This window comes from Heterodontus francisci, chromosome 32, assembly GCF_036365525.1.
Source record: "Heterodontus francisci isolate sHetFra1 chromosome 32, sHetFra1.hap1, whole genome shotgun sequence".
Lineage (NCBI taxonomy): Eukaryota > Metazoa > Chordata > Chondrichthyes > Heterodontiformes > Heterodontidae > Heterodontus > Heterodontus francisci.
In genome coordinates this window covers 33,079,131-33,102,876 of record NC_090402.1, presented here as the reverse complement: position 1 = coordinate 33,102,876, position 23,746 = coordinate 33,079,131, and the positions used below count along the sequence as shown (strand labels likewise).

The window sequence follows — 23,746 nt, the reverse complement described above, 5'->3', positions numbered from 1 at the left end:
CTATCTAGGCCCCTCATAATTTTGTACACCTTAATCAAGTCACCCCTCAGCCTCCTCAGTTTCATGGAAAACAACCCTAGCCTATCCAATCTTCCCTCATAGCTGCAACCTTCAAGCCCTGGCAACATTCTTGTAAATCTCCTCTGTACTCTCTCCAGAGCAATTATGTGCTTTCTGTAATGTGGTGACTAGAACTGCACGCAATACTGTGGCCTAACCAGCATTCTATACAGTTCCCGCATCACATCCCTGCTTTTGTACTCTGTACCTCAGCCAATAAAGGAAAGCAATCCACATGCATTCTTCACCACTCTTTCTACCTGTCCTGCCACCTTCAGGGACCTGTGGACATGCACTCCAAGGTCTCTCACTCAATGTCCTCCCGTTTATTATGTATTCCCTCGCTTTATTTGCCCTCCCCAAATGCATTACCTCACACTTCTCTGGATTGAATTCCATTTGTCACTTTTCCGCCCACTCAACCAAACCATTGATATCATTTTGGAATCCACAGCTTCCCTCCTCACTATTAACTACACGTCCAATTTTGGTGTCATCAGCAAATTTCCCAATCATGCCTCCCACATTTAAGTCCAAATCATTAATATATACCACAAACAGCAAGGAACCCAACACTGAGCACTGAGGAATGCCACTGGAAACCGCTTTCAATTCGTAAAAACATCCATCGACTACTATCCTTTGTTTCCTGTCACTGAGCCAATTCTGGATCCAACCTGCCACCTTGCCCTGTATCCCACGGGCTTTCATTTTACTGACCAGCCTGCCATGCGGGACCTTTTCAAATGCCTCACTAAAATCCATGTAAACCACATCCACTGCACTAACCTCATCAGTCCTCTTTGTTACTTCCTCAAAAAACTCAACTAAGTTAGTAAGACATAACCTTCCCCCAACAAATTCATGCTGACTATCCCTGATTAATCAGTGCCTTTCTACAGTGACAGTTTATCCTATCCCTCAGAATAGATTCTACCAATTCACCCACTACTGAGGTCAGACTGTCTGGCTTTTAATTACCTGGCTTATCCCTCGCACCCTTTTTAAACAATGGTACAATGTTCGCAGACCTCCAATCATCTGGTACCTTGCCTGAGCCTAGTGAGGATTTGAAGATGATCCTCAGCGCATCTGCTATTTCCTATAACGCTATAACTCAATGGGATCGATGTTGTTATACAGCATAGACTGGGCAGAAGGTGGACCATAAAATAGCTTGGATATTCAAATAAAATTGATGCACTGCCTGCGCTAATTGAACTGAATTTTGGGATCCTGAGTGGCTACAATGCTCATTTTGAGGAATGTTTAGCCATTAGTCGCATGATTTAAGTGGGTGGGACTAGCACAGCATATGCACTGCATGTTTTAACTTTAAAAATGCATCAGGCTCCTTTGTACAAATACAACAAAGGGCCTGATTCCAGTGGGTGCCTTGGGGGCCTATTTCCCAGGCTGTTCCAAGATCGCAGCGGGCACAAAGAACTTTGAAAATTCACCTTTTATTAATTTCAACTGTGTCTATTTGTCCTACTCATGCAATCTGTACCATTCCAGATTTACTTTTTTATACTGTTAGGTATCTCTGTTAAACATTTCAGTGTCATCTGTTCGATGTCTCTTTTCGCAGCTGAAAAGCCCAGGTTTCTCCATTCTTCGTTGTAACACAAAGCTCTGAAACTAGGGTTCAGCCTAGTGGCTTTTCTTCCAATGCTTCAAAATCTCCTTCATGTCTCAGTGACCAGAATAGGACACAGTACTCAACAAGTTAGAGTTCGTCAGGCAGAATGATCTCCTTCCATGTTGACTGCTAGTTGCTTGGTTACTCAACATGTAATTTTTGTATTTACTCCTAATGAATTGATTCCATTATTTTAAGCGAGATGGAAGTAAGACTAATAGGATTGCAGTTGACTATGTCTGGTCACCCTTTATGAAAATGGGCAACTAGTTGGCCTTTCCTAATTTACTGACAGCTAATTCAGCCTTTATGGGCTAAAAGGTTGCTACTTTTAGAAAATTGTATTCAGGTATCTGAAGAACTATTTAAAAAAAAAGTTAAATATTACCCTAGTTCCTCGCCAGACTTGATGTCTCTGCTGCTGAAGAATGCAATTCTTGGAAACCGAAGATCCTGGTGTGACATGAAAACTCGCACGGGGATCAGATTTGGCTCACACAAATGGTTTATAAAACGGCTGACATTTCCATAGTAACGAGCATCAATGCAGTACACCTCCCCTTCCTAAAAAGAAAACACAAATTATGGATTTGGTTACATCTTCCCTCAGTTAAAAATACTGGGAATATAATTAAAGTGGCATTTAGAATGTTTATGCTTAAAATGGATAGTGTGAGGTACTTCAGAGAATTGGTGCACATTCCAATGCAAGTGTACTTCTCCTTTGGAATGACAACCTAATGCACTTTTTATTAAAATCCGCATGTGTTAATTACAATTGTCACCCTTTCAGTGAATTCTATAAACTTGAAGACAACAATGTCAGGTTACACAATTTTGCCATGGTATTTCAAACAAGACTGAAATTATAACCATTTGGGAATAAATTAACAGCACACAATATTGCTACTTTCAGGCTGTTTTGTTAATTATTGTGGCAAGAATAGAGAAGCTGTGGTTGTTCTTTTTAGAGCAGAGAAGATTAAGCAGAGAGTTAATAAAGATGTTCAAAATTATTAATAGGGTAAGTAAGGAGAAACAGTTTCCACTGGCAGGAGGGTCAGTAACCAGAAGACATTGATTTAAGGCAATTGACAAAATCCAGAGGGGAGCTGAGGAGAAATTTTTTTACACAGCGAGCTGTTATGATCTTAAATGCATTGCCTGAAGGAGTGGTTCAAGCAGATTCCATGGTCACTTTGAAAAAGGGATCTGGACATACACTTGAAAAGGAATAAATGTGCAGGGTTATGTGGAAATAGCAAGGATGTGAGGCTAAATGGATAGTTCTTTTGAAGAGTCGCATAGGTATGATGGATTGAATGGTCTCATTCTGTGTAGTATGATTTTATTTCCAGTGGAAGGGTTCGTTTGTTGATTTGGGTATTCCACTGCTAAGCCTACACCTCATTAAACAATTAAAGGCACCACTGGAGGTGCCAAAGTCACTCTGTCAGGCTGTTATAAGGATCTGCTATCTTGCACAGTTTTCTTTATCAAATGGGGAAAGAACAAGATTGTGTTGTCTCACAAATATGGAAATGATTGATCAGAGCAAATGAAAGACATAGTTTCATGCCCGACCTGGTTTTGAGTCAGTATGTACTTATGAAAGCTCTCAGCACTTTATCATTTTTGTAATCTACCTCAAAGTTATTTCCCTTGCATTTGTGAAAATAAATTGGCTTCGTGTCAGGGTGGACTGATTGCATGGCTAAGTTTTGTAATTAAGTACTTATAAGCACATGACAGCGGAGGCAAAACATCACCATGCGTATGCAATATAAAGGGTACAAAACTACACGAAAATAAGAGCTGCAAGCTACAATGAAATTTATTCAGGCTTGAAACATTTGCCATTCCTGATGGTAAGTACTGTGGAGAACAGCTCTTCCAACATAAGCACAAACTGCAAGGAACAGATAGAGGGAGGGGAGGATGAGTCGGGAGATATTTCAGCTCCAAGAATGGCTTCAAATCAGTGGGGATCAATTTGCCGAGATGTTTAAAAATTCACCCCTTACACCGTAACACCCATTCCTGCCTTGTATTTTAACAGACATTCAATAGTTATGTTTCTGAAAAAAATACATTTTTCTGCTTCCTGTGCAAACTCCTAAACATATGATAATGTTGATTTCTTAGAAAGCTCGAACACATTTGTTCTTTACTTTGAACAGAAATGTCAATTCGTTCAGTCTAAAATATCAACCAGTTCGGTACAATTTTTCTGTGATTAAACAATGTAGTTACACATTAATATGCATGTTGGCACGTTGGGTAATCAAAAAAAGTTGCTCAATTTGAGAGCATTTTATTAAGCATTTCCCCATATCCTAACCGGAGTTCCAACATCTACAAGAGTTACAACTGCAACACTGATCATCCTCAATTTAGATGTTAAGGTTTTAAATTTGAAAAAGGTGTTGCATTCAATGCCATTTTGAGAATTCAAATCTATTAGGATTGCTTTAAACTATTAGCCAACTGTCAAGCAAGCATTAGGATGCACATTTCTCACCTAGTCAATTCTTAGTCTAAACAAGAAAAATATTTAATTTTCAAAATTTCCTCTGTAAGATTAATTAAAAAAACACAGACCTGAATGTGAGGTGGGTAATTAAATACATTGTTTATAGTAACTCCACGATACTTAAGTAAGCAGCAAGAATACCCACACCCTTTCCTTTTAAACGCTTGCATTATCCAAAATAAGCTAAAGCAATCACAGCTATTGCACTTTCCATCAATACCATGGCTTAATGTCAATAAACATTTTCTATTAGGAGATGGCTTGTGCTGGTCTAATGAAATTCTATCAGCTAAAAAGTGATTTTGATATATATTAATTTTGGCAGTATTATTAGTAGTCTTCCTTATCATTTGCAATTATTTTTTAAATTATTAAATAAAGCTGGTAAGTTGCAATAAAAAACTGATTGCCCACTCTGCAAATTGCACTGAATGCAACAATCTGAAGTTTGTCCATAAATTAATAGCAGTATGAATCAGCTGATGGTTAAAAAAAGGGGTAAATCCTACACATCATTTACATGACTTGAAGTGCATTTTGTTATTGTGACAATTTCCTGGTTATTCTTGCTAAAAATATTAGCTTTGCACACAATTACTGTCACATATTGATTCACCATGTCAAAAATATTAAAAACCTAAATCCATGTCCAAATGTTATGTCCTGTTGTCACAATGTTATGTCAACTGTAAAGCATTATAAGTTTCTATTTCTTTTATTTATGTAATTGCATAATATGCCCTGCAGTGACTTTCCCAACAAACCGTGCAAAATGTTGTGCACACATTTTCCATTAAAAATAATGTTGGTTGCCATTTTGTTTTCCTACTGTAATGTCTAAAATCAGGAAGGATAGAGACAGATGCACACAAGAAACACTGGCTCACAGGCCAGAAAGCCAGAGAACCTTTCTTCATGCTAATAATTCAATTTTGAAAATTGTTTTGAAGCTAATCAATTACTTCACCTGACAGTCAGAAAAGACAGTTGCTTAAAGCTGTGAGACTAAGTTTCTAACCCTATAAACAGAGAAAAGGGGAGGCAGACAGATTAAATGAAGTTGATTTATTTTCTTTTTAAAAAAGATTGTATTTTGAAATCAAACACAACCTTTGATTTTTCAGGGAAACATAAGGAAGGGGTAAGGGAATAGAAGGAAGGTCTGGAGCCTTGGGCTGTTTATCCCCTGTCCTTGTGGGGAGCAAATAGAAGTGGGAAGGAGCAGTGGATGGAGAGTTAGCAGAGAGTGAGTGACAGTTGAGTAAGGAGGAAAGAGAGGATACAGAAATTGAACAGGTAGTAATGAGAGTAAAGAGATATTTTTAAAAAGGCTCAGGATTTTGGTAGGGCCGAAAGCACAAATGATTGGGAAGTGGGTGGGGGAGTGATCAGATCGGGCCACATTTTCAACTTAAATGCAGCCTGCAGTCATTGGTAGTTCCTTTACCTACCACACCAAGCTATGTCACCCCCACTTCCCAAAAAAGGATTATAAAAAGTACAGAGAATCAAAAACAGTTGAAGGAGAAAAGCAAAAGAACAAGAGACAGAAGCACGAGAGGAATGAGAAAGAAAAAACAGCAATACAAAGAAAGCACAAACAGTTGAAATGATATTCTCCAACTTAGCGTCCAACATCATAAGAGATCAACTTGCCTAAATTATAAATCTTGCACGTGAATCACACTTACTGACCAGAAACCTTTCCCTCAATTTTCAGCTTTTGTGTTAACATTTAAAGTTTAAAATGACTATGTAAACATTTGTACTGAGAAAAGATGTAAATACTACTCTGTAAACAAGTTACTGTCATAGTTTGTTGATAAATCAATCAAATCACTGAAAATGTTTTTTTGAAGATGTTTTATCGGCCATTTTTTCCTCAGTAATTGTTCAAATTAAGATTTCAAATAAAACTAAAAAAATCAAAAATTACAAACTGCACAGTAACTTGATGTATTTAGCCAACTAATTGCCTTTGTGCTTTTTAATACTTTCATCAGCCCCTAATACTGCCACACACTGGCGCCATAAATGTCCAAACAGTTCCCCAAATCCTACTGGATCCCAAAACCTCTCCCCAAGCTCCCAGGTCCTGGGGATATTCTACATGCTCATAAACATCTAGACCACAATTCCAGAGCTTCCTAATCCCAGAACCACCCCAATGTTCTGACATTCTGAGTCCTCCCTCACCATGCTTGCAGATCCTTGCTTTCAATGAGTCCAGTTCTCAAAACCTATCCCGAATCTCCCTCAGTGCCCCCATCCTAGTGGTGCCAGATTCTAGGCCCTCTTCCCTGATATTCCAGGTCTCAGGATGACACCCTTACTCATATACCAGTGTCTCCTGTAAATCTACTTGGTTTTTCTAAATAAAACACTTGGTTCACTGGATGCAGCATCACATGAAATATGTTATTGAACTATGCATTATTTCATCTATGTTCCCAATCTGCCAGATACAATTATCTAGTACACTCTCAAATATCCTTGTGGATGAGCCATTGTGATGGATAGTCATTTTGTCCCAAAGAATATAACATTAGTGGTTTACCAAGCAAAATCAGAATCACGGAGAATACTTCAAAACACTTGGCCAGCTGAACTAGACAGCAATTTGCTGAAACCCCCAAGATCAGACAAATACAAAATATATATTCATATTTTAGATATATCTTTACAAAAATAGATTCAAAGTAAAAGGTTATGTATAACAACAGTAATTTCAAAATCAAGTACTTCCTCAGCTAAATAATTTGACAACATTTCCCAGTTGACAGAAAAGATTGTCCTTTGCTTCCCTGTGTAGGGTCGCTATTTTGGATCTCTCTCTCACAGCTGTAAGCAGCGCCATAGACATCAGCAACAAGACCTGTCAGTGAGCTAACATCATGGAAATCATGCAGATTAGCACTGCAGCCTGGCTTAGATTTGCAGGCAATGAGCCAGCAAAATTCGGCACTAAACTCAGTACACAGCACATTAACCTAGATGTCAACCTCCTCATACTTCCAGTGTAACTGTTTGGTCACAGGTTATTACTAACATCAGTGAAATGGATCCTAACTGTGTGTGAAAGCCCCATATAAGATGGGACTTCCATATGGTGGGAAAGAGAATGATAATACATCTTATTTTTCCCTGACAGAAAATTTCTGCAAATCTTTTTTCACAGGTTGAGTACTACATTGTATATTAAAAACACTTTTACACTTATCTTCATTAAATAGCAAATGGCAATTTTCAAAGTTTGCAATGTATATGCTGTGGTCCTTTCAATAATGATAATTCTGCACATTAAAATTCATTCTACAAACAATCATGTTGAAATTCCTCCACCCTTATGGTTAAAATGAATCGATCTGGATTCAGTAAAATAATTACAGTGCAACAGGTGATAAAATGAATTGCACTTATGTAGTTTTCCTATCCAACTTATTTTTTTTCTCATTTTCTTGATTGAGAAGTTTTCACTTTGTACCTCTTCTGTTGACCAGGCAGCATTTCAAGAAAAAAGGTTTGGGGATCAACATGAAATAAACTAATTTATAATTCAAACTTTAATGTAATGCGGCAATAACACAGGAAGTAACAATTGACCTGGCACAGCAGAGCCATGAGACAAAGTAATGAGTACCTTATTATCGAGGTCAAAAAGATAAGAGTCATCTTCTCGCACATCTGCTTCTGCGTCTGTTATAAGTTCCCCAACATACCTTGCACAAAGATAAGAAGGTATTGTTTACAAGACTGTTTTTATTGATAAACTAAGTGGTATTTTACTATAAAACTGAAGTTAGTCGATATGGTTGATGGAACATGTAATAATCTGGTCATAATATCTGGCCAACAATATTATTTTAACTATCTTTTCTTCAGCTTCCAGTTGCATTAAAATCTCAGAAAACAGTATTTTCAGACATGGGGGGAATTTTATGCTGACAGCGGGGTTCTCAACGTTGGGTGAAACAGACGCCAAGATCCCCATGTCGCCTCTTCTCTGGGAGGCCCGCTGAATTTAGTGCCGATCAGGCACTTAAGTGGATAGCAGAAGGCCTTTCATAGGATTTAGGACCCCATCGTCAGAAGTTCTGCCCTTGGAGAGCTGCCGGCCAATCAGAGACTGGCTGCTGCTGGAGCAGACTACACCGGAGGGCGTGGAGCGTCACTGGAGCCAGGCCGCAGGTAGGTCAGGGCGGGAGGGTTCTTGCAGGAGTGGTCAGCAGCAAGGGCAGGGGGCTGGCCTCAGTGGCAACCCCCCCACCACCCCCACACTTTCCCAATGCCGGGTCCCTTGCTTAGGCACCATCTTTGAACGAAGGAACCCACCCCCTGCAGGAAGCAGCCTGCACCGTTTTTTGTGCCAGGCTTCCCATGCAATGACCAGGCTGCCCGCCGGACGGGTAATTGCGGCTGCAGCGGGAACAGACCCTTAATTGGGGGTTAATTACCCAGTTAAGGGCTTCAATTGGTGGCTGGAAGGCTGTTCACAGTCCTTCCCACCAAAGACTAAATTTCGGTGGATGCAGGATGGTGCTGGCAACACCGCACCTCCCCCCCAATCCACCCACCCGTCCCCCCCCCCCACAATTTATGTTCTCCCCACCTCCAAACCCGTCCGCGGGGACAGCATAAAATTCCACCCATAAACTTTAAAAGACATTATTAGTGATGAACATATCTACACATGTTTTCAACTGGTTTCCACTACCAACATTTGAAAAATCATACACATTAACTGAATGCAATTTATGGCATGCTACAAAGTAACTAAATCAGGATAATGTGCCAAATTTGGTCATATAAAGAATACTTTTTACACAAAACACCCACAGGAGAAAGTAACACAATTCAGTAATTTTCATTAGGCTAACTAAGCCACATTTTCACCAATATACTATGCTTAACTTCAACATTACAGATTTTCAGAGATAAGAGTGAAAATTTATTTCACTAGATAAAAGGATATGCAAACTCATGTCTAATGAAGGCAACAGTTAGCTACAACTGTCATCTTCATAAGGGGAATGACCTGAATGTGCCATTATTGCCCCATTGGGGGAAGATATACATGAAGCTGCCAAGTTCTCCAGATGCTCTATTAAGAGAAACACTCCTCAAGATTGCAAATCGATTTTTGCAAGCACTTTTCCCTTTGGGCAAGTGATCCATTTGTTTTACTTAACTGGAATGTTTCCAGCAAAATATTAATATGGCAAGCATACAGACTATAGCAGTATAAACCTTTGGTGCCTCCTGCAGAAACAGTCCATAGGAAACTACACAGGAGAGGGATTATTTTGTATAAAGCTCCTGTAACCCATCAGCACTACATGCAGGAGAGATTTTAAAGCATAAATAGGATCTTGGAATATATAGCTCAAAGGATAGAGTACAAGTCCAAAACAGTAGCTTCTGCTCCCACTTTGTGTGGTGTGCATTTCTGGGCACTGTGCTATCGTGGGGAGGGGACACATTAAAGACTTTGGGGAATACATAAGAACATAAATGCAAACAGCAGGAGGCCAAACGGCCCTTAGAGCCTGCTCCACCATTCAATACAAACATGGCTAATCTTCTGCCTCAACTCCACCTTCCCACTCGCTCCCCATATCCCTTGATTCTCTGAGAAACCAAAAATCTATCCACCTCAGCCTGAAATATGTTCAACGATAGAGCATCCACAACTCTTTTGGGCAGGGAATTCCAACCCTCTGAGTAAAGAAGTTTCCCCTCATCTCTAAATAATCAACCCCTTATCCTGAGACTGTGCCCACGTGTTCGAGATTTCTCAACCAGGGGAAACAAACTCTTGCTGTCCACCTTGTCAAACCCCTTCAGAAGCTTGTACCTTTCAATAGGATCACCTCTCATTCTTCTAAACTCCAGAGAGCACAGGCCCAATTTACTCAGCTTCTCAGCATAGGGCAACACTCTCATCCCAGGAACCAATCTAGTGAACCTCTGTTGTACTAACTCTAATGGAAGTAAAACTTTCCTTAAATATAGGAACCAAAGTTGCACAAAATACCCCAGGTGTGGTCTCAACAAAGCCCCGTGCAATTGTGGTAAGATTTCCTTATTCTTGCACTCTAATCCCCTTGCAATAAAGACCAACATGCCATCTGCCTTCCTAATTTCTTGCTAATTCTGCATGCTAACTTTCTGTGTTCCTTGTCCGAGTACACCCAATTCCCTCTGAAAATCAACATTTAGAAGTTTCACTCACGCCATTGAAAAAATACTCTGTTTTTCTATTCTTACTATGAAAGTGAATAACCTCACACTTCCCCCGACATTATACTCCATTTGCCACTGTGTTGCCCACTCACTTAACCTGTCTATATCTCTTTGCAGCCTCTTTGTGTCCTCCTTGCAGCTTGCATTCCCACTTAGCTTTGTATTGTCAGCAAACTTAGAAACATTACACTTGTTCTTTTAGTGTAAGTCATTTATATAGAGCTGGATTTTAAGGCGCCCTCGCGTTGGGATCCATGACAGCGGGGGGCCTGAAAATGGCTCTGGATGAGGTCCGCAACGGACATTGACACTGGCAGGGCCCGGCCCGATCCTCCTGGCAGCAGTGAGGCACCATGACGGCCTTCCCGCCACTGGGCAACAGGACCACAATTTGAATGGTCAAATCAATTAAAATAATTAATTTTAATGAATTCACGCCTCCTCTTGATGGCCCGCCACGATCTTCGGCCCGGTAGCTGGCACTCCCTCGCCTTTGGATCCCCGTCTGGGGAAATGAGGCGCAACACTGCTGGGGAGGGGGAAGGAAGTAAGTTTATCGGTACAGGGGTGGGAGTGGGCAAGGGGGTGGGGAGCAGGGTCCAATTAACGTCATGGGTGTAGGGGATGGTGGGTAGGGTCGTAATTTAAAGTTTGTGCAGTTTTGTGGGAGGGGTGGGTGGGAAGGTCAGATGGCAAAGGTAAGCATTGTGGGGGGGGGGGGGGGGAGAAGAGAGACAGGGCAATTAATTAAATTTTTATGGGGGGGGTAAGAGAGGGGTAAAAGAATTGCATTTATTTAATTTAATCTATCTTATCTATCTTTAGATATTTAAATAAGCCGGTAGGGCTAACAGCCATTTAAAAATGGCATCAGCCCCGGGGACGGACAGCCCACCCCCTCCACGCGATGGGGGAGGGCAGCCTGCCCCAGCTATTTAAATGAGCCGCTGTGCTCGAGATTGCAGCAGCTCTTTGGGTGTGCGACCCGCTCCAGCTTATAAAATCCAGCCAATAGAATGTAAATAACTAAGGCACCAGCACTGATCCTTACGGCACTCCACCGGTCACAGACTGCCAAGTTGAAAATGTCTGTTTATCCCTATTCTCTGCTTGCTGTCTGCTAACCAATCCTCTATCCGTGCTAATATATTACCCCCAACTCCATACGCCTTCATCGTTTGTATTGGCCTTTAGTGTGGCATCTTATCGAATGCCTTTTGGAAATCCAAGTATACTACAACTACTGGTTCCCCTTTATCTACCCTATTACCTACATCCTCAAAAACTGTAATAAATTTGCCAAACACAATTTCCCTTTTGTAAAACCATGTTTACTTTGTCTGATCATATTATGATTTAAGTGTATTGTTAAGACTTCCTTAATAACAGATTGCAGCATTTTCCTGACAACTGATGTCAGGCTAACTGGCCTATGGTTCCCTGTTTTCTTTCTCCCTCCTTTCTTGAACAGCGGTGTGATATTTGCCAACTTCCACTCCACTGGGACCGTGCTAGAATACAAGGAACTTTGGAAAAGTATAACCAGTGCATCCACCATCTCTGCAGCTACCTCGTTTAGAACCCGAGGACGTTTGCACTGGAGTGATGACTTGGGTTGCATTAGAGTGCTACAGTGGAAGTTTGGTAACTGAGGAAGTTCGGTGAGGAGGGAGTGAGGAGCTCCTTTCATTTCCTACCTGTCCTCAGAGTGAGGGGAGCCGAGAGCTTCCAAAGAGCACAGCTGACTGGGAGAAGACTTGGAGGGCGGAGTTCCGGACCGGTAAGTATAAAAAAAAACTTACCTCTGGTAAAAAAAAAAACTGAAAGTGACGTCACAGGAAAGCTGTGACCAGATTGGCTGGTAGGGATTTTTTAAATGAATTTGAAAATAAAACATTGATAAAAATTGATTAAAACCCTAATTAACAAATTAATAAGTGGAGTAACTAAACCAGAGGGAGATTACTGTATTTAGTTAGCATTTAATATTTATAGTAGGAATCTAGCACTAGGGACCATATAGTTAATTATAACAATTTAGTAAGGATTTAATAAGTATTTATTTATTTTTAATTTATTTATTAATTAGTGCTAGAAATGTCAGTTAGAGGGGTGAAGTGCTTCACCTGTGAGATGTGGGAGGTCCGTGACGCTTCCAGCGTTCTGGACGACTACATCTGCAGGAAGTGTACCCAGTTGCAGCTCCTCACAGACCGCATGGATCGGTTGGAGCGGCAACTGGATGCACTTAGGAGCATGCAGGTGGCAGAAAGCGTCATAGACAGGAGTTTCAGAGAAGTGGTTACACCCAAGGTGCAGGCAGATAGATGGGTGACCGCTAGAAGGGGCAGGCAGTCAGTGCAGGAATCCACTGTAGCTATCCCCCTCTCCAACAAGTATACCATTTTGGATACTGTTGGGGGGGATGGCCTATCAGGGGAAAACAGCAGCAGCCAGAGCAGTGGCACCACGGCTGGCACTGTTGTTCAGCAGGGAGGAACAAAGCGTAGAAGAGCAATAGTTATAGGGGACTCTATAGTCAGGGGCACAGACAGGCGCTTCTGTGGACGTGAAAGAGACTCCAGGATGGTATGTTGCCTCCCTGGTGCCAGGGTCAAGGATGTCTCTGACGGACAGGGGGCATTCTGAAGGGGGAGGGTGAACAGCCAGAGGTTGTGGTACACATTGGTACCAATGGCATAGGCAGGAAGAGTGACGAGGTCCTGCAGGGGCAGTTTAGGGAGTTAGGTAGAAAGTTAAAAGACAGGACCTCTAGGGTTGTAAACTCAGGATTACTCCCTGAGCCACGTGCCAGTAGAAATAGTAAGATAGTGCAGCTAAACATGTGGCTGAACAGCTGGTGTAGAAGGGAGGGTTTCAGATATCTGGACCATTGGGATCTCTTCAGGGACAGATGGGACCTGTACAAGGACGGGTTGCATCCAAACTGGAGGGGCACAAATATCCTGGCTGCGAGGTTTGCTAGCGTCACTTGGGAGGGTTTAAACTAGTGTGGCAGGGGGGTGGGAACCAGAGCAGTCGGACAGCAAGTGAAATTAATGAGGGGGAACTAGTAAATAAGGCCAGTAAGACTAAGAGGAAGAACAGGCAGGGAGATGTTGAGGAACACAGCAGAATTGGTGATCTGAAGTGCATTTGTTTCAATGCAAGAAGTATAACAGGTAAGGCAGATGAACTTAGAGCTTGGATTAGTACTTGGAACTATGATGTTGCTATTACAGAGACTTGGTTGAGGGAAGGACAGGATTGGCAGCTAAATGTTCCAGGACTTAGAAGTTTCAGGCGGGATAGAGAGGGATGTAAAAGGGGTGGGGGAGTTGCATTACTGGTTAAGGAGAATATCACAGCTGTACTACGGGAGGACACCTCAGAGGGGTCATGCAGCGAGGCAATATGGGTGGAGCTCAGGAATAGGAAGGGTGCAGTCACGATGTTGGGGGTTTTCTGCAGGCCTCCCAACAGCCAGCGGGAGGTAGAGGAGCAGATATGTAGACAGATTTTGGAAAGATGTAAAGGTAACAGGGTTGTAGTGGTGGGTGATTTTAACTTCCCCTATATTGACTTGGACTCACTTAGTGCTAGGGGCTTGCATGGGGCAGAATTTGTAAGGAGCATCCAGGAGGGCTTCTTGAAACAATACGTAGATAGTCCAACTAGGGATGGGGCCATACTGGACCTGATATTGGGGAATGAGCCTGGCCAGGTGGTCGAAGTTTCAGTAGGGGAGCATTTCGGGAACAGTGACCATAATTCCATAAGTTTTAAGGTACTTGTGGATAAGGATAAGAGTAGTCCTCGGGTGAAGGTGCTAAATTGGGGGAAGGCTAATTATAACAATATTAGGCAGGAACTGAAGAATTTAGATTGGGGGCGGCTTTTGAGGGTAAATCAACATCTGACATGTGGGAGTCTTTCAAACGTCAGTTGATTAGAATCCAGGACCAGCATGTTCCTGTGAGGAAGAAGGATAAGTTTGGCAAGTTTCGGGAACCTTGAATAACGCGGGATATTGTGAGCCTAGTCAAAAAGAAAAAGGAAGCATTCGTAAGGGCTGGAAGGCTAGGAACAGACGAAACCCTTGAGGAATATAAAGACATTAGGAAGGAACTTAAGCAAGGAGTCAGGAGCGCTAAAAGGGGTTATGAAAAGTAATTGGCAAGCAGGATTAAGGAAAATCCCAAGGCTTTTTATACGTATATAAAGAGCAAGAGGGTAACTGGGGAAAGGGTTGGCCCACTCAAGGACAGAGAAGGGAATCTGTGTGGAGAGGAAATGGGCGAGGTACTAAATGAGTACTTTGCATCAGTATTCACCAAAGAGAGGGACTTGGTGGATGATGAGCCGAAGGGAAGGGAGTGTAGATAGTAAGTCATCTTGTTATCAAAAAGGGGTGTCTTGCAAAGCATTAAGGTAGATAAGTCCCCAGGGCCTGATGGGATCTACCCCAGAATACTGAGGGAGGCAAGGGAAGAAATTGCTGGTGCCTTGACAGAAATCTTTGCATCCTCATTGGCTACAGGTGAGGTCCCAGAGGACTGGAGAATAGCCAATGTTGTTCCTTTGTTTAAGAAGGGTAGCAAGGATAATCCAGGAAATTATAGGCCGGTGAGCCTTACATCAGTGGTAGGGAAATTATTAGAGAAGATTCTTCGGGACAGGATTTACTCCCATTTGGAAACAAACAAGCTTATTAGCGAGAGGCAGCATGGTTTTGTGAAGGGGAGGTCGTGTCTCACTAATTTGATTGAGTTTTTTGAGGAAGTGACAAAGATGATTGATGAAAGAAGGAATGTTATCTATATGGACTTCAGTAAAGCCTTTGACAAGGTCCCTCATGGCAGACTGGCACAAAAGGTGAAGTCACACTGGAACAGAGGTGAGCTGGCAAGACGGATACAGAACTGGCTCTGTCATAGAAGACAGAGGGTAGCAGTGGAAGGGTGCTTTACTGAATGGAGGACTGTGACTAGTGGTGTTCCGCAGGGATCAGTGCTGGGACCTTTGCTCTTTGTAGTATATATAAATGATTTGGAGGAAAATGTAGCTGGTCTGATTAGTAAGTTTGCGGAAGACACAAAGGTTGGTGGAGTTGCGGATAGTGATGTGGATTGTCAGAGGATACAGCAGGATATAGATCGGTTGGAGACTTGGGCGGAGAAATGGCAGATGGAGTTTAATCCGGACAAATGTGAGGTAATGCATTTTGGAAGGTCTAATGCAGGTGGGAAGTCTACAGTAAATGGCAGAACCCTTAGGAGTATTGACAGGCAGAGAGATCTGGGCGTACAGGTCCACAGGTCACTGAAAGTGGCAACGCAGGTGGATAAGGTAGTCAAGAAGGCATACGGCATGCTTGCCTTCATCGGGCGGGGCATAGAGTATAAAAATTGGCAAGTCATGCTGCAGCTGTACAGAACTTTAGTTCGGCCACACTTAGAATATTGCGTGCAATTCTGGTCGCCACACTACCAGAAGGACGTGGAGGCTTTATAGAGGGTACAGAAGAGGTTCACCAGGATGCTGCCTGGTCTGGAGGGCATTACCTAGGAGGAGAGGTTGGATAAATGCGGATTATTTTCACTGGAACAACGGAGGTGGAGGGGCGACATGGTAGAGGTTTACAAAGTTGTGAGCAGCATGGACAGAGTGGATAGTCAGAAGTTTTTTCCCAGGGTGGAAGAGTCAGTTACTAGGGGACATAGGTTTAAGGAGAAGGGCAAAGTTTTGATGGGATGTGCAAGGCAAATTCGTTACACAGAGGGTAAGTGCCTGGAACTTGCTGCCGGGGTAGGTGGTGGAAGCAGGTACGATAGCGACGTTTAAGAGGCATCTTGACAAATACACGAATAGGATGGGAATAGAGGGATACGGTCCCCGGAAGTGCAGAAGGTTTTCGTTTAGGCAGGCATCAAGATCGGCGCAGGCTTGGAGGGCCGAATGGCCTGTTCCTGTGCTGTACTGTTCTTTGTTCTTTTGACGTAGCTCATCAGGTCCTGGGGATTTGTTGGCTTTTAGTCCCTTAACGTTTCTCCAATACTTTTTCTCTGCTGATATTAATTACATTAAGTTCCAAGGCCATAAAGGTGATGAATACAATGGGGCACCAATGCTGTAAGAAAAGTTGTTTACATTGAAAAAAAGATCTTAACATTTTTCAGATGCTAACGGAAGTAGATGGCACTAAGCATCAGTCTGGAATCCAGGTTAGCAGAAGTTCTAGGGCAAAGGATTCAAGCTCGGATGAGAAGAGTTGAATAAATAATTAAATTATTTCATCATGCACAATGCAGCAAAAAAGTAAAACAGCCTTACCAGGTAGGCACCAAAAAGTGGTGGATCTTAGGAATTTCAAGTGTGCAATGGATACATTTTTGACAGACTGAGCTATCAAAAACCATGAGACACAAAGTGGAGCAGAAACTCCAACATTTGTGACATGCTTGATTGATAGGAGATTATGGAGATGTTTACGAGGCAAGGAGGAGGTGTAGTTAGTTAAGTCTAATGATCTGTCATGGGTAACCATGGATTCCCGGAAATACCTCAATTGATTCTGAGAGTTGGATGCATGAGATTTTACTATGCAACAGATACAGTGAACTTTGATTGTCCTCACTCATCATTTCGTAAGTACCTGTCCCAGTTTAACTGGGACTGCCTGGGACAAAATTACTAAGTGGTATTACAGATTTACCTGCCTTCCTAAATATGGCACAGTTTTGATAATAAACAGTACAAAATTAGTTACAGTGACAATGTCATTACGAGTACACATTTTAGATCACACTGATCCATGTTATTGGTTTATGTAATACAACTTCTCACAAACAGCAGTGGCATAAGCTAGGTATCACTCTGCATGGTTAAATTTTTATGCTCTTTGCATTCTGTTAGACAACAGAATGCTTAACGTTAATTTAAATGAACAAGTAGTTTTAAATAACAGAGAGGCAAAAAATAAATATATACAAAAAGAATCCCCTGCACTGTAGGGCCTTTTAGTAAAGACAATAAACCCGCAAAATGTTAATGGAGAGAGATTGGAAATATTTAAGATTTGACATTGATGCATATGCAATCAAATTAAAATAACTAGAAATAAGGGCCCCTCCATGCAGCTCAGTTAGTACTTAATTTATTAAGTGAACCAGCGGCCAAGGAGTACTTTTGGTACATGCCTACGTCCTACCAGAGTGTCAATGTGTGTTCTGTTTGTTCCAACAAAGACTGGACCATCTTTTTAAAATTATAGCCTCTAGACTTATGACTGCCAGTAATCCCTGCCTCAAACTTCACATCTTGATCCCCATTCTACCTTCTTTTCTCGCCACAGTCTCAAGTAGAATCAGGTTCTTTGCAATCTTGCCATGTTATTCAACCCTGATCTGAGTTTTCATCCCAATATCTTCATTGTAAAGACTACCTGTTTCCAGCTTTGTAACATTGCCAACTTCCACCGCTGCTTTAACCCATCTGCCACTGAAACTCTCATCCATGCTCTTGTTACCTCCAGACTTGACTAATCCAATGCTCTCCTGGCCAGCCTTGCATTTTACACTCCTCATCCAAAACAATGGTACCCGCATCCTATCCACACCAGGTTCCACTCAACACTCCTGTCGTCGCTGATTTACTTTGGCCTCTGGTTCCCTAATGCCTCATATTCTCATTGTGTCCTTCACAGGCTTACCCTCCCTATCTCCATAACCTCCTCCAGTCCTACAACCACCCCTCCCACCAAAAACTCTTCTTTCCTCATACTCTCTGTGTATCCCATGTTCAATCACTGGTGGTCATGGTTTCAACTGCCTAGAATTCCCTCCTTAAATCCCTTCTCTTTGACCAACTGACCCTTCCTAGTATCTCCTTCATTGGCTCTATGCTCAATTGTGCCTTACTCCTCTGTGAAGTACCTTGGGATGTATTTTCTATGTTAAAGATGCTAAATAAATGCTAACTGTTGTTTTTACAGTTTATGTTCGAACAAAACAGAAATAAAAAACTTTTTACATAATGATGTCAGGCTAACTGGCCTATGGTTCCCTGTTTTCTTTCTCCCACCTTTCTTGAAAAAAACTTGAATTTAACTTTTTTGCAAGAAAACATCACCTTTTATAAATGGCATTGAGCAAATGCTTCTAAAACTGAAGATATTTTACAGGTTTCTCAAACATTCCCTTGAATGCACAATACCAATGAATTCCAACTACTTATAATGGCGAAAATCCCTGTAAAATACACATGAAGAATGCTGATCATTAATGTCTGCCCTACAAAGACTGTTTTGGATAGCTGGATGAAAGAAGAAGTTGAAAGGATATGGGAATAGGCTAAGCAACTGTGATTAGAACTATTTGCTTGCATGGAGGACAAACATTGACACGGAATGGTTGGGCCAAACGGCCTGTTTCCATGTTGTAATTTCGAAGCGTACATATTACTTTCTGACCATTGCAACCTGTGATGGTGAAATTAAATATTTGCTTTACTTCAACCTACATGTGCAGTACAAAATAAATGCAAGCTAATTTTTGGTAGATCCACCCATAAATATTAACTTGTCAGAATGTACTGGTTCTAAAGGGACGCCAAAGGATTTGGACTGTCTGAACCATGTTCAGATACATCTATTGTTGGCAGGTTTTGTCATTCCATAAGACCAAACTCAATATTATAAAAGGGTGTTAATTTAACACTAATGTGCTTTCCTTCCCCCACCCCTTCAAAAGCAAATTCTTTTCAAATACATTTGTTCTTTAAGTAAAATAGCGCCATCTTTGGATCCACAGAAATTTCCTGATAACAAAAGAATGCAGAGGAAATACCAAACTTAAATCTTTTTACTTATCCCTAATCATCATCTATTAACTACTCAATGACGCTAAAAGTCTGACATATTTAAAAGCAGACTTTTACTCTTTTGGATAGGACTAACCATTGTTACTCTCCCTCTTGTTAATTTGAATTCCAAGTGCATTGAAAAAGTTCATATGAACATTTTTTGTTTCAGTTTTTTGTTAAGTTTCAATGACATGCTATTTCCACAAAATTCTCATTTCAACAGCATCAAAATCAGAACATTTCACAAGGATTATTTTGTGAAAAATGACGTAAATAAAGTGTTAACAGCAGTGATCTTACTTAACATGCCTACAACATAGAACAAAATTTAACTCGGTTTGCATAGAAAGACAGAAGATTGAGGGAGGTGAACATCAAAAATACACGAGAAAAAACTACAGGTAAAGGCACAGCAAATAATTAAATAAAATCTAAGTACCACTGAATGATTTTGAAATGGCTGTTACATAAAGACCTTTCCTAAAATAAACTCAAATAATGCAACCTTTAAACTGGTATCCTGGAATTTTGGTAAATTAGCCAAGAGGAGACATTTTTCACAGTTTTAGATTTCTACTTCCTTCAGCAGACACTAATTAATGTACTGTCTAAAAAAGACCAATGTACACGAGCTATGGAAGAAATAGGCTTGGTGGACCAAATAGCTGTACATCATTCTATACTTTTTTATACTCTTGACTTCAGAATTGTCAGAGGTGCACCATCATCAAACTTTAATGTCCTTCAAAAGATAATGGGAAAGTAAAAGCTTTGCATATGTTGCTGTGTAGTTCTGAAGTAATGGTATTTGAATCATTTTCACTTATTCAGGAAAACTAATGTTAAAAATAAATCATTCTTCATTTATAGTATCAGTCGCTGTGAAGTCCAACACTTACTCGCAGATAAAATGACCCTTGGGAATGTCCTGCAATGACCGAACACCCCATCCCATTTTGTTTGTACGATAGGTCTGTAGCCGAACCCTGTAAAGATGACAGAATAGGCAACTGAGAAATATTTGTAAATATAGTGCAATTCTAAACAGACGTTTGCAGAAAAACTTGAAAAACTGTCCATGCCACAGATTAACCAGCAATTCAGCTCACTGCTGTTTGTGAATTCCTGCTGCGTGCAAAATAGCTACTGCAGTTGCCCACACAAGTCATGCATTTCAAGTAATTCGCTGTATATGAAGGTGATAAGACACTAATAAATGCAAGTCTTTTTAGTACTAAATAAAGCTCATTAATTTTACCCATTATATTTAAAAAGTAAAGCTTGTTTTTCAGATGCTACACAATGTGTCGTTTGAAAGCTGATTTTTTTGTACTTGAATGGTTAATTGCTATCCCCTTTGAAACCAATTTTAACATGTAAAATTACTGTTAGGAACTAATAAGATGATCAGAATAAGATGAGAATTCATGACCACGAAACAAGTTATTTTGGTGTGAGAATGTTATCAAATCATGCAATACAATGCTTTATAGACAAAGGTTAAAAACTACAGCCAACTGTAGCATCATGGGAAGGGGAAATGTTCATCTTTTCGACACGGCCAAATTTAAATAAAATCAAAAGGAAAGCAAATATTTTATTCCCTGCTTGCAGCAAAATATGAGATTAATTTTTTTTTCTTGCGGCAGAAAAAAAACCTTGGTTCTCTATGATGCAGATTAGGAGACGGACTAAAGAGCTCAGATGAATCTAGGTAACTTTATTATGATCAAAGCATCATTATAATAATCTGCTCAAAATATTATTTAGAGAGTCAACAGTTGTAGAATTGCTGTAAATATCAGTACTTTTAAGCACAGTGATGCATTTGTACAGCTTGAAGAGTTGCAGCATTGTTTAAACACAAGGTTGTCCTTACTGTTTCATACAACCATCCATTTGGCTCTCATGCCCGTAACAGCTCTTTGCGGAAACAAAATCCCCAGTCTCCACCACTAAGTTTGTTGCTGTTAACAATGCTTTAATTTTGGCATTGCAAAAAAAAACTGGAACAGAATCAGAAACCTTGGGTTGGATTTTAAAGCCCCTCTGCTGTTGGGGAGGGGCTATAAAGATCGGTACGGCGGAGGCCCACCATCCCGCCGCTCAGCGATAGGACCACAATTTACATATGGAAAAAAATTTAAATACCTAATTTAATGATGGTTCCGTTGCCTCCTTAATCGCTGCGCCTTTGAATCCCCGTTCAGGGAAACGTGGCATGACACCTGTGGTGGCGGGGGGTGGGAGGAATGGAGGAGGTTTTTTTACTCTGTGGGTAGGGGTAAGCAGGGTGACAATGCTGCGGATTGGTCAGGGGGTGATGGGAAGGGGTAAAGGACAAAAGAGCCAAACTTTTGGTGGGGGGGGGTCAAATTCTCAATATAGGAATTCCGAGAGGGGGGCAGGGGGAAGAGGGCAGGAATATTTTTAAATGCCACTGGTGGGGGGAGGGGGGGGGGGGGGGGGGAAGGAATGTAATGGAAGGTCATGCATTTGTTTTTGTGAAACTTTAACTTACCTGGCCCTTTAAATTTTAAAAGGCTTATTGAGGGCTGTAAGCCCTTTAAAAATGGCGCAGGACGCCATTGCCGGCTCACTCACCCCCTCCATGTCACTGCAGGGGGTGGGCGCCGCGGCCATGCAAATGAGCCGCCGCGTTTGAAATCGCGGGGGCTCCGTGATGTGCAGGTCGCTTTTTTTTTTACATCCGCCGCCCACTTCAGCGGCGGAGTCTTAAAATGCAACCTCTTAAGTCTATGATTCTTTCAAATACAAGGAAAAAGCAAGGAAATGGTTTTAGAATAGATAGCTCCGGTTGAAGAGCTAGCACAACCAACGGTATGAATGCCCAAATAGTTACTAACTGTGCTGCAATTTCTGATTCTCACACTGTAATGTGGAGAACCAAACATTAAAAGGAGATGCGAGTTGAATTCTGTTTCAATGCAACTATTTGGTCAACCAGTGCAAAATATTGATGAAAACTGGAAATAGTCCTCCAGATTGCTTTCCTCCCTCAGAAAATTAGATGAATATGATCTAAGTCATCTATTTGCAATAGGCCAAGTGAAATATTAGTTAAAATTGACTTTCAAATTTGGGCGTACATGTTCAGATCAATATTCAAGCACTGTGTTGTGGCTAACAAGCAACCTTATATAAAAGATATATAATATCTGCATCTTGGTACATAGAGAAACTACAAACAGCTTGAACATGAAAACTTTAAACATTTTTACTCGAACTGTCTCCTGAACAGGCAGACCACACCTTTACAAGTAAATATAATCAATTTTCCATCGAATACTGTAAGCCCTGCATTTGTGGTGTACATTAAATCACAAGAAAAACAATGAACTCTGCCTGACCTGATTCCATTTTGTACCACACGATTTTTACATGTCCTCCAACATCCACAGGCATGGTTACACTCAAAGATGAGTGGTGGTTCCAGCATGTTGAATTCTGGGAGAAGTCGTCCATCCTTAAAATACAAAGCACTACACTTTTCTTTTTGACTGAAATGAGTAACTGACAAAAGCATTAGCAGCTTAAACCTTTGTTATGTAACATACTTCAATCAACAGTTAAACGCCTCAGCGTTGCTATGAGAATAGTCACAAAAATTAAACCATTTTCTACTGTAATGCTATCAATTCAACGAAGTCATTTTTCTAATTCACTCAGTTTTGTAAGTTTCTTGTCGGTCATCCCATTCAAAATAACTGGAAGGAGAAAACCTACTTTCTGGATTTCTATAATGCCTGGTAATAGACGTTTTTTAAAGAAGCATTAGCATGTTTTCAAAAATCAAAATTCTTAAACAAAGATGGCATTTACTTTCCTTTCACTGAAGAGTTCTTACAGTTTCAACTTAAGATGTTGCACAATGTTGAAATTCCTCCAAAAGCCTACAATGAAGTGCAATTAAAATGTCTGAGAAGAAAACACGTCTAATATCAAACTTCGTTTAAATAAAATTTAAATAGTACACTTTTCCTGACCTGTGAAGATCATGTTGATCAAAAAAAGTGACCATGTTTCAAAAACCCAATTTACTCTTTCAAAATGTGTGCCAAATGTCCTTAAAACTAAAATAAAAATCAGACCAAAATAATATTACGATAGGATGTCCTAACATATCATAAAATCTGGGACCACATTTGTTCAAACCTAACTTACTTTCACCCTATAGAACCCTGCAAAATATTAAGAATCCATGACTGAAATTTAACTTATAATGATATAGTACTATATTTGAATGGCAACCAGCTATGTTTTGAATATAAATCTGTTACTTTTGCTTCCTTTTTTAAAATCAAAGCTGTCCAGGTAAAGGTGGTGGTACACAATTTCAGGTCAAGTTGGGTTCAAGTCAACACAGGCTTACACATCCAAATCTG

The 23,746-nt window shown here is 40.8% G+C and overlaps 1 protein-coding gene across 7 annotated transcripts in view; it reads right to left on the bottom strand.

Moving 5' to 3' along the window:
* LOC137347757 (histone-lysine N-methyltransferase EHMT1-like) overlaps positions 1-23,746 on the bottom strand; it is a 194,823-nt gene that overhangs the window by 12,661 nt on the left and 158,416 nt on the right. For 6 of the 7 annotated variants that reach the window (XM_068012668.1, XM_068012670.1, XM_068012665.1 and 3 more), the window contains 4 exons: positions 22,712-22,827; positions 20,240-20,326; positions 7,876-7,954; positions 2,091-2,266 (listed from right to left, as the gene is read on the bottom strand). In XM_068012668.1, coding sequence (XP_067868769.1) covers positions 2,091-2,266; positions 7,876-7,954; positions 20,240-20,326; positions 22,712-22,827 — 458 coding nt within the window. Of the gene's footprint in view, positions 1-2,090; positions 2,267-7,875; positions 7,955-20,239; positions 20,327-22,711; positions 22,875-23,746 lie in introns of those variants that run through there. The other variant, XR_010969018.1, reaches the window with a different exon arrangement.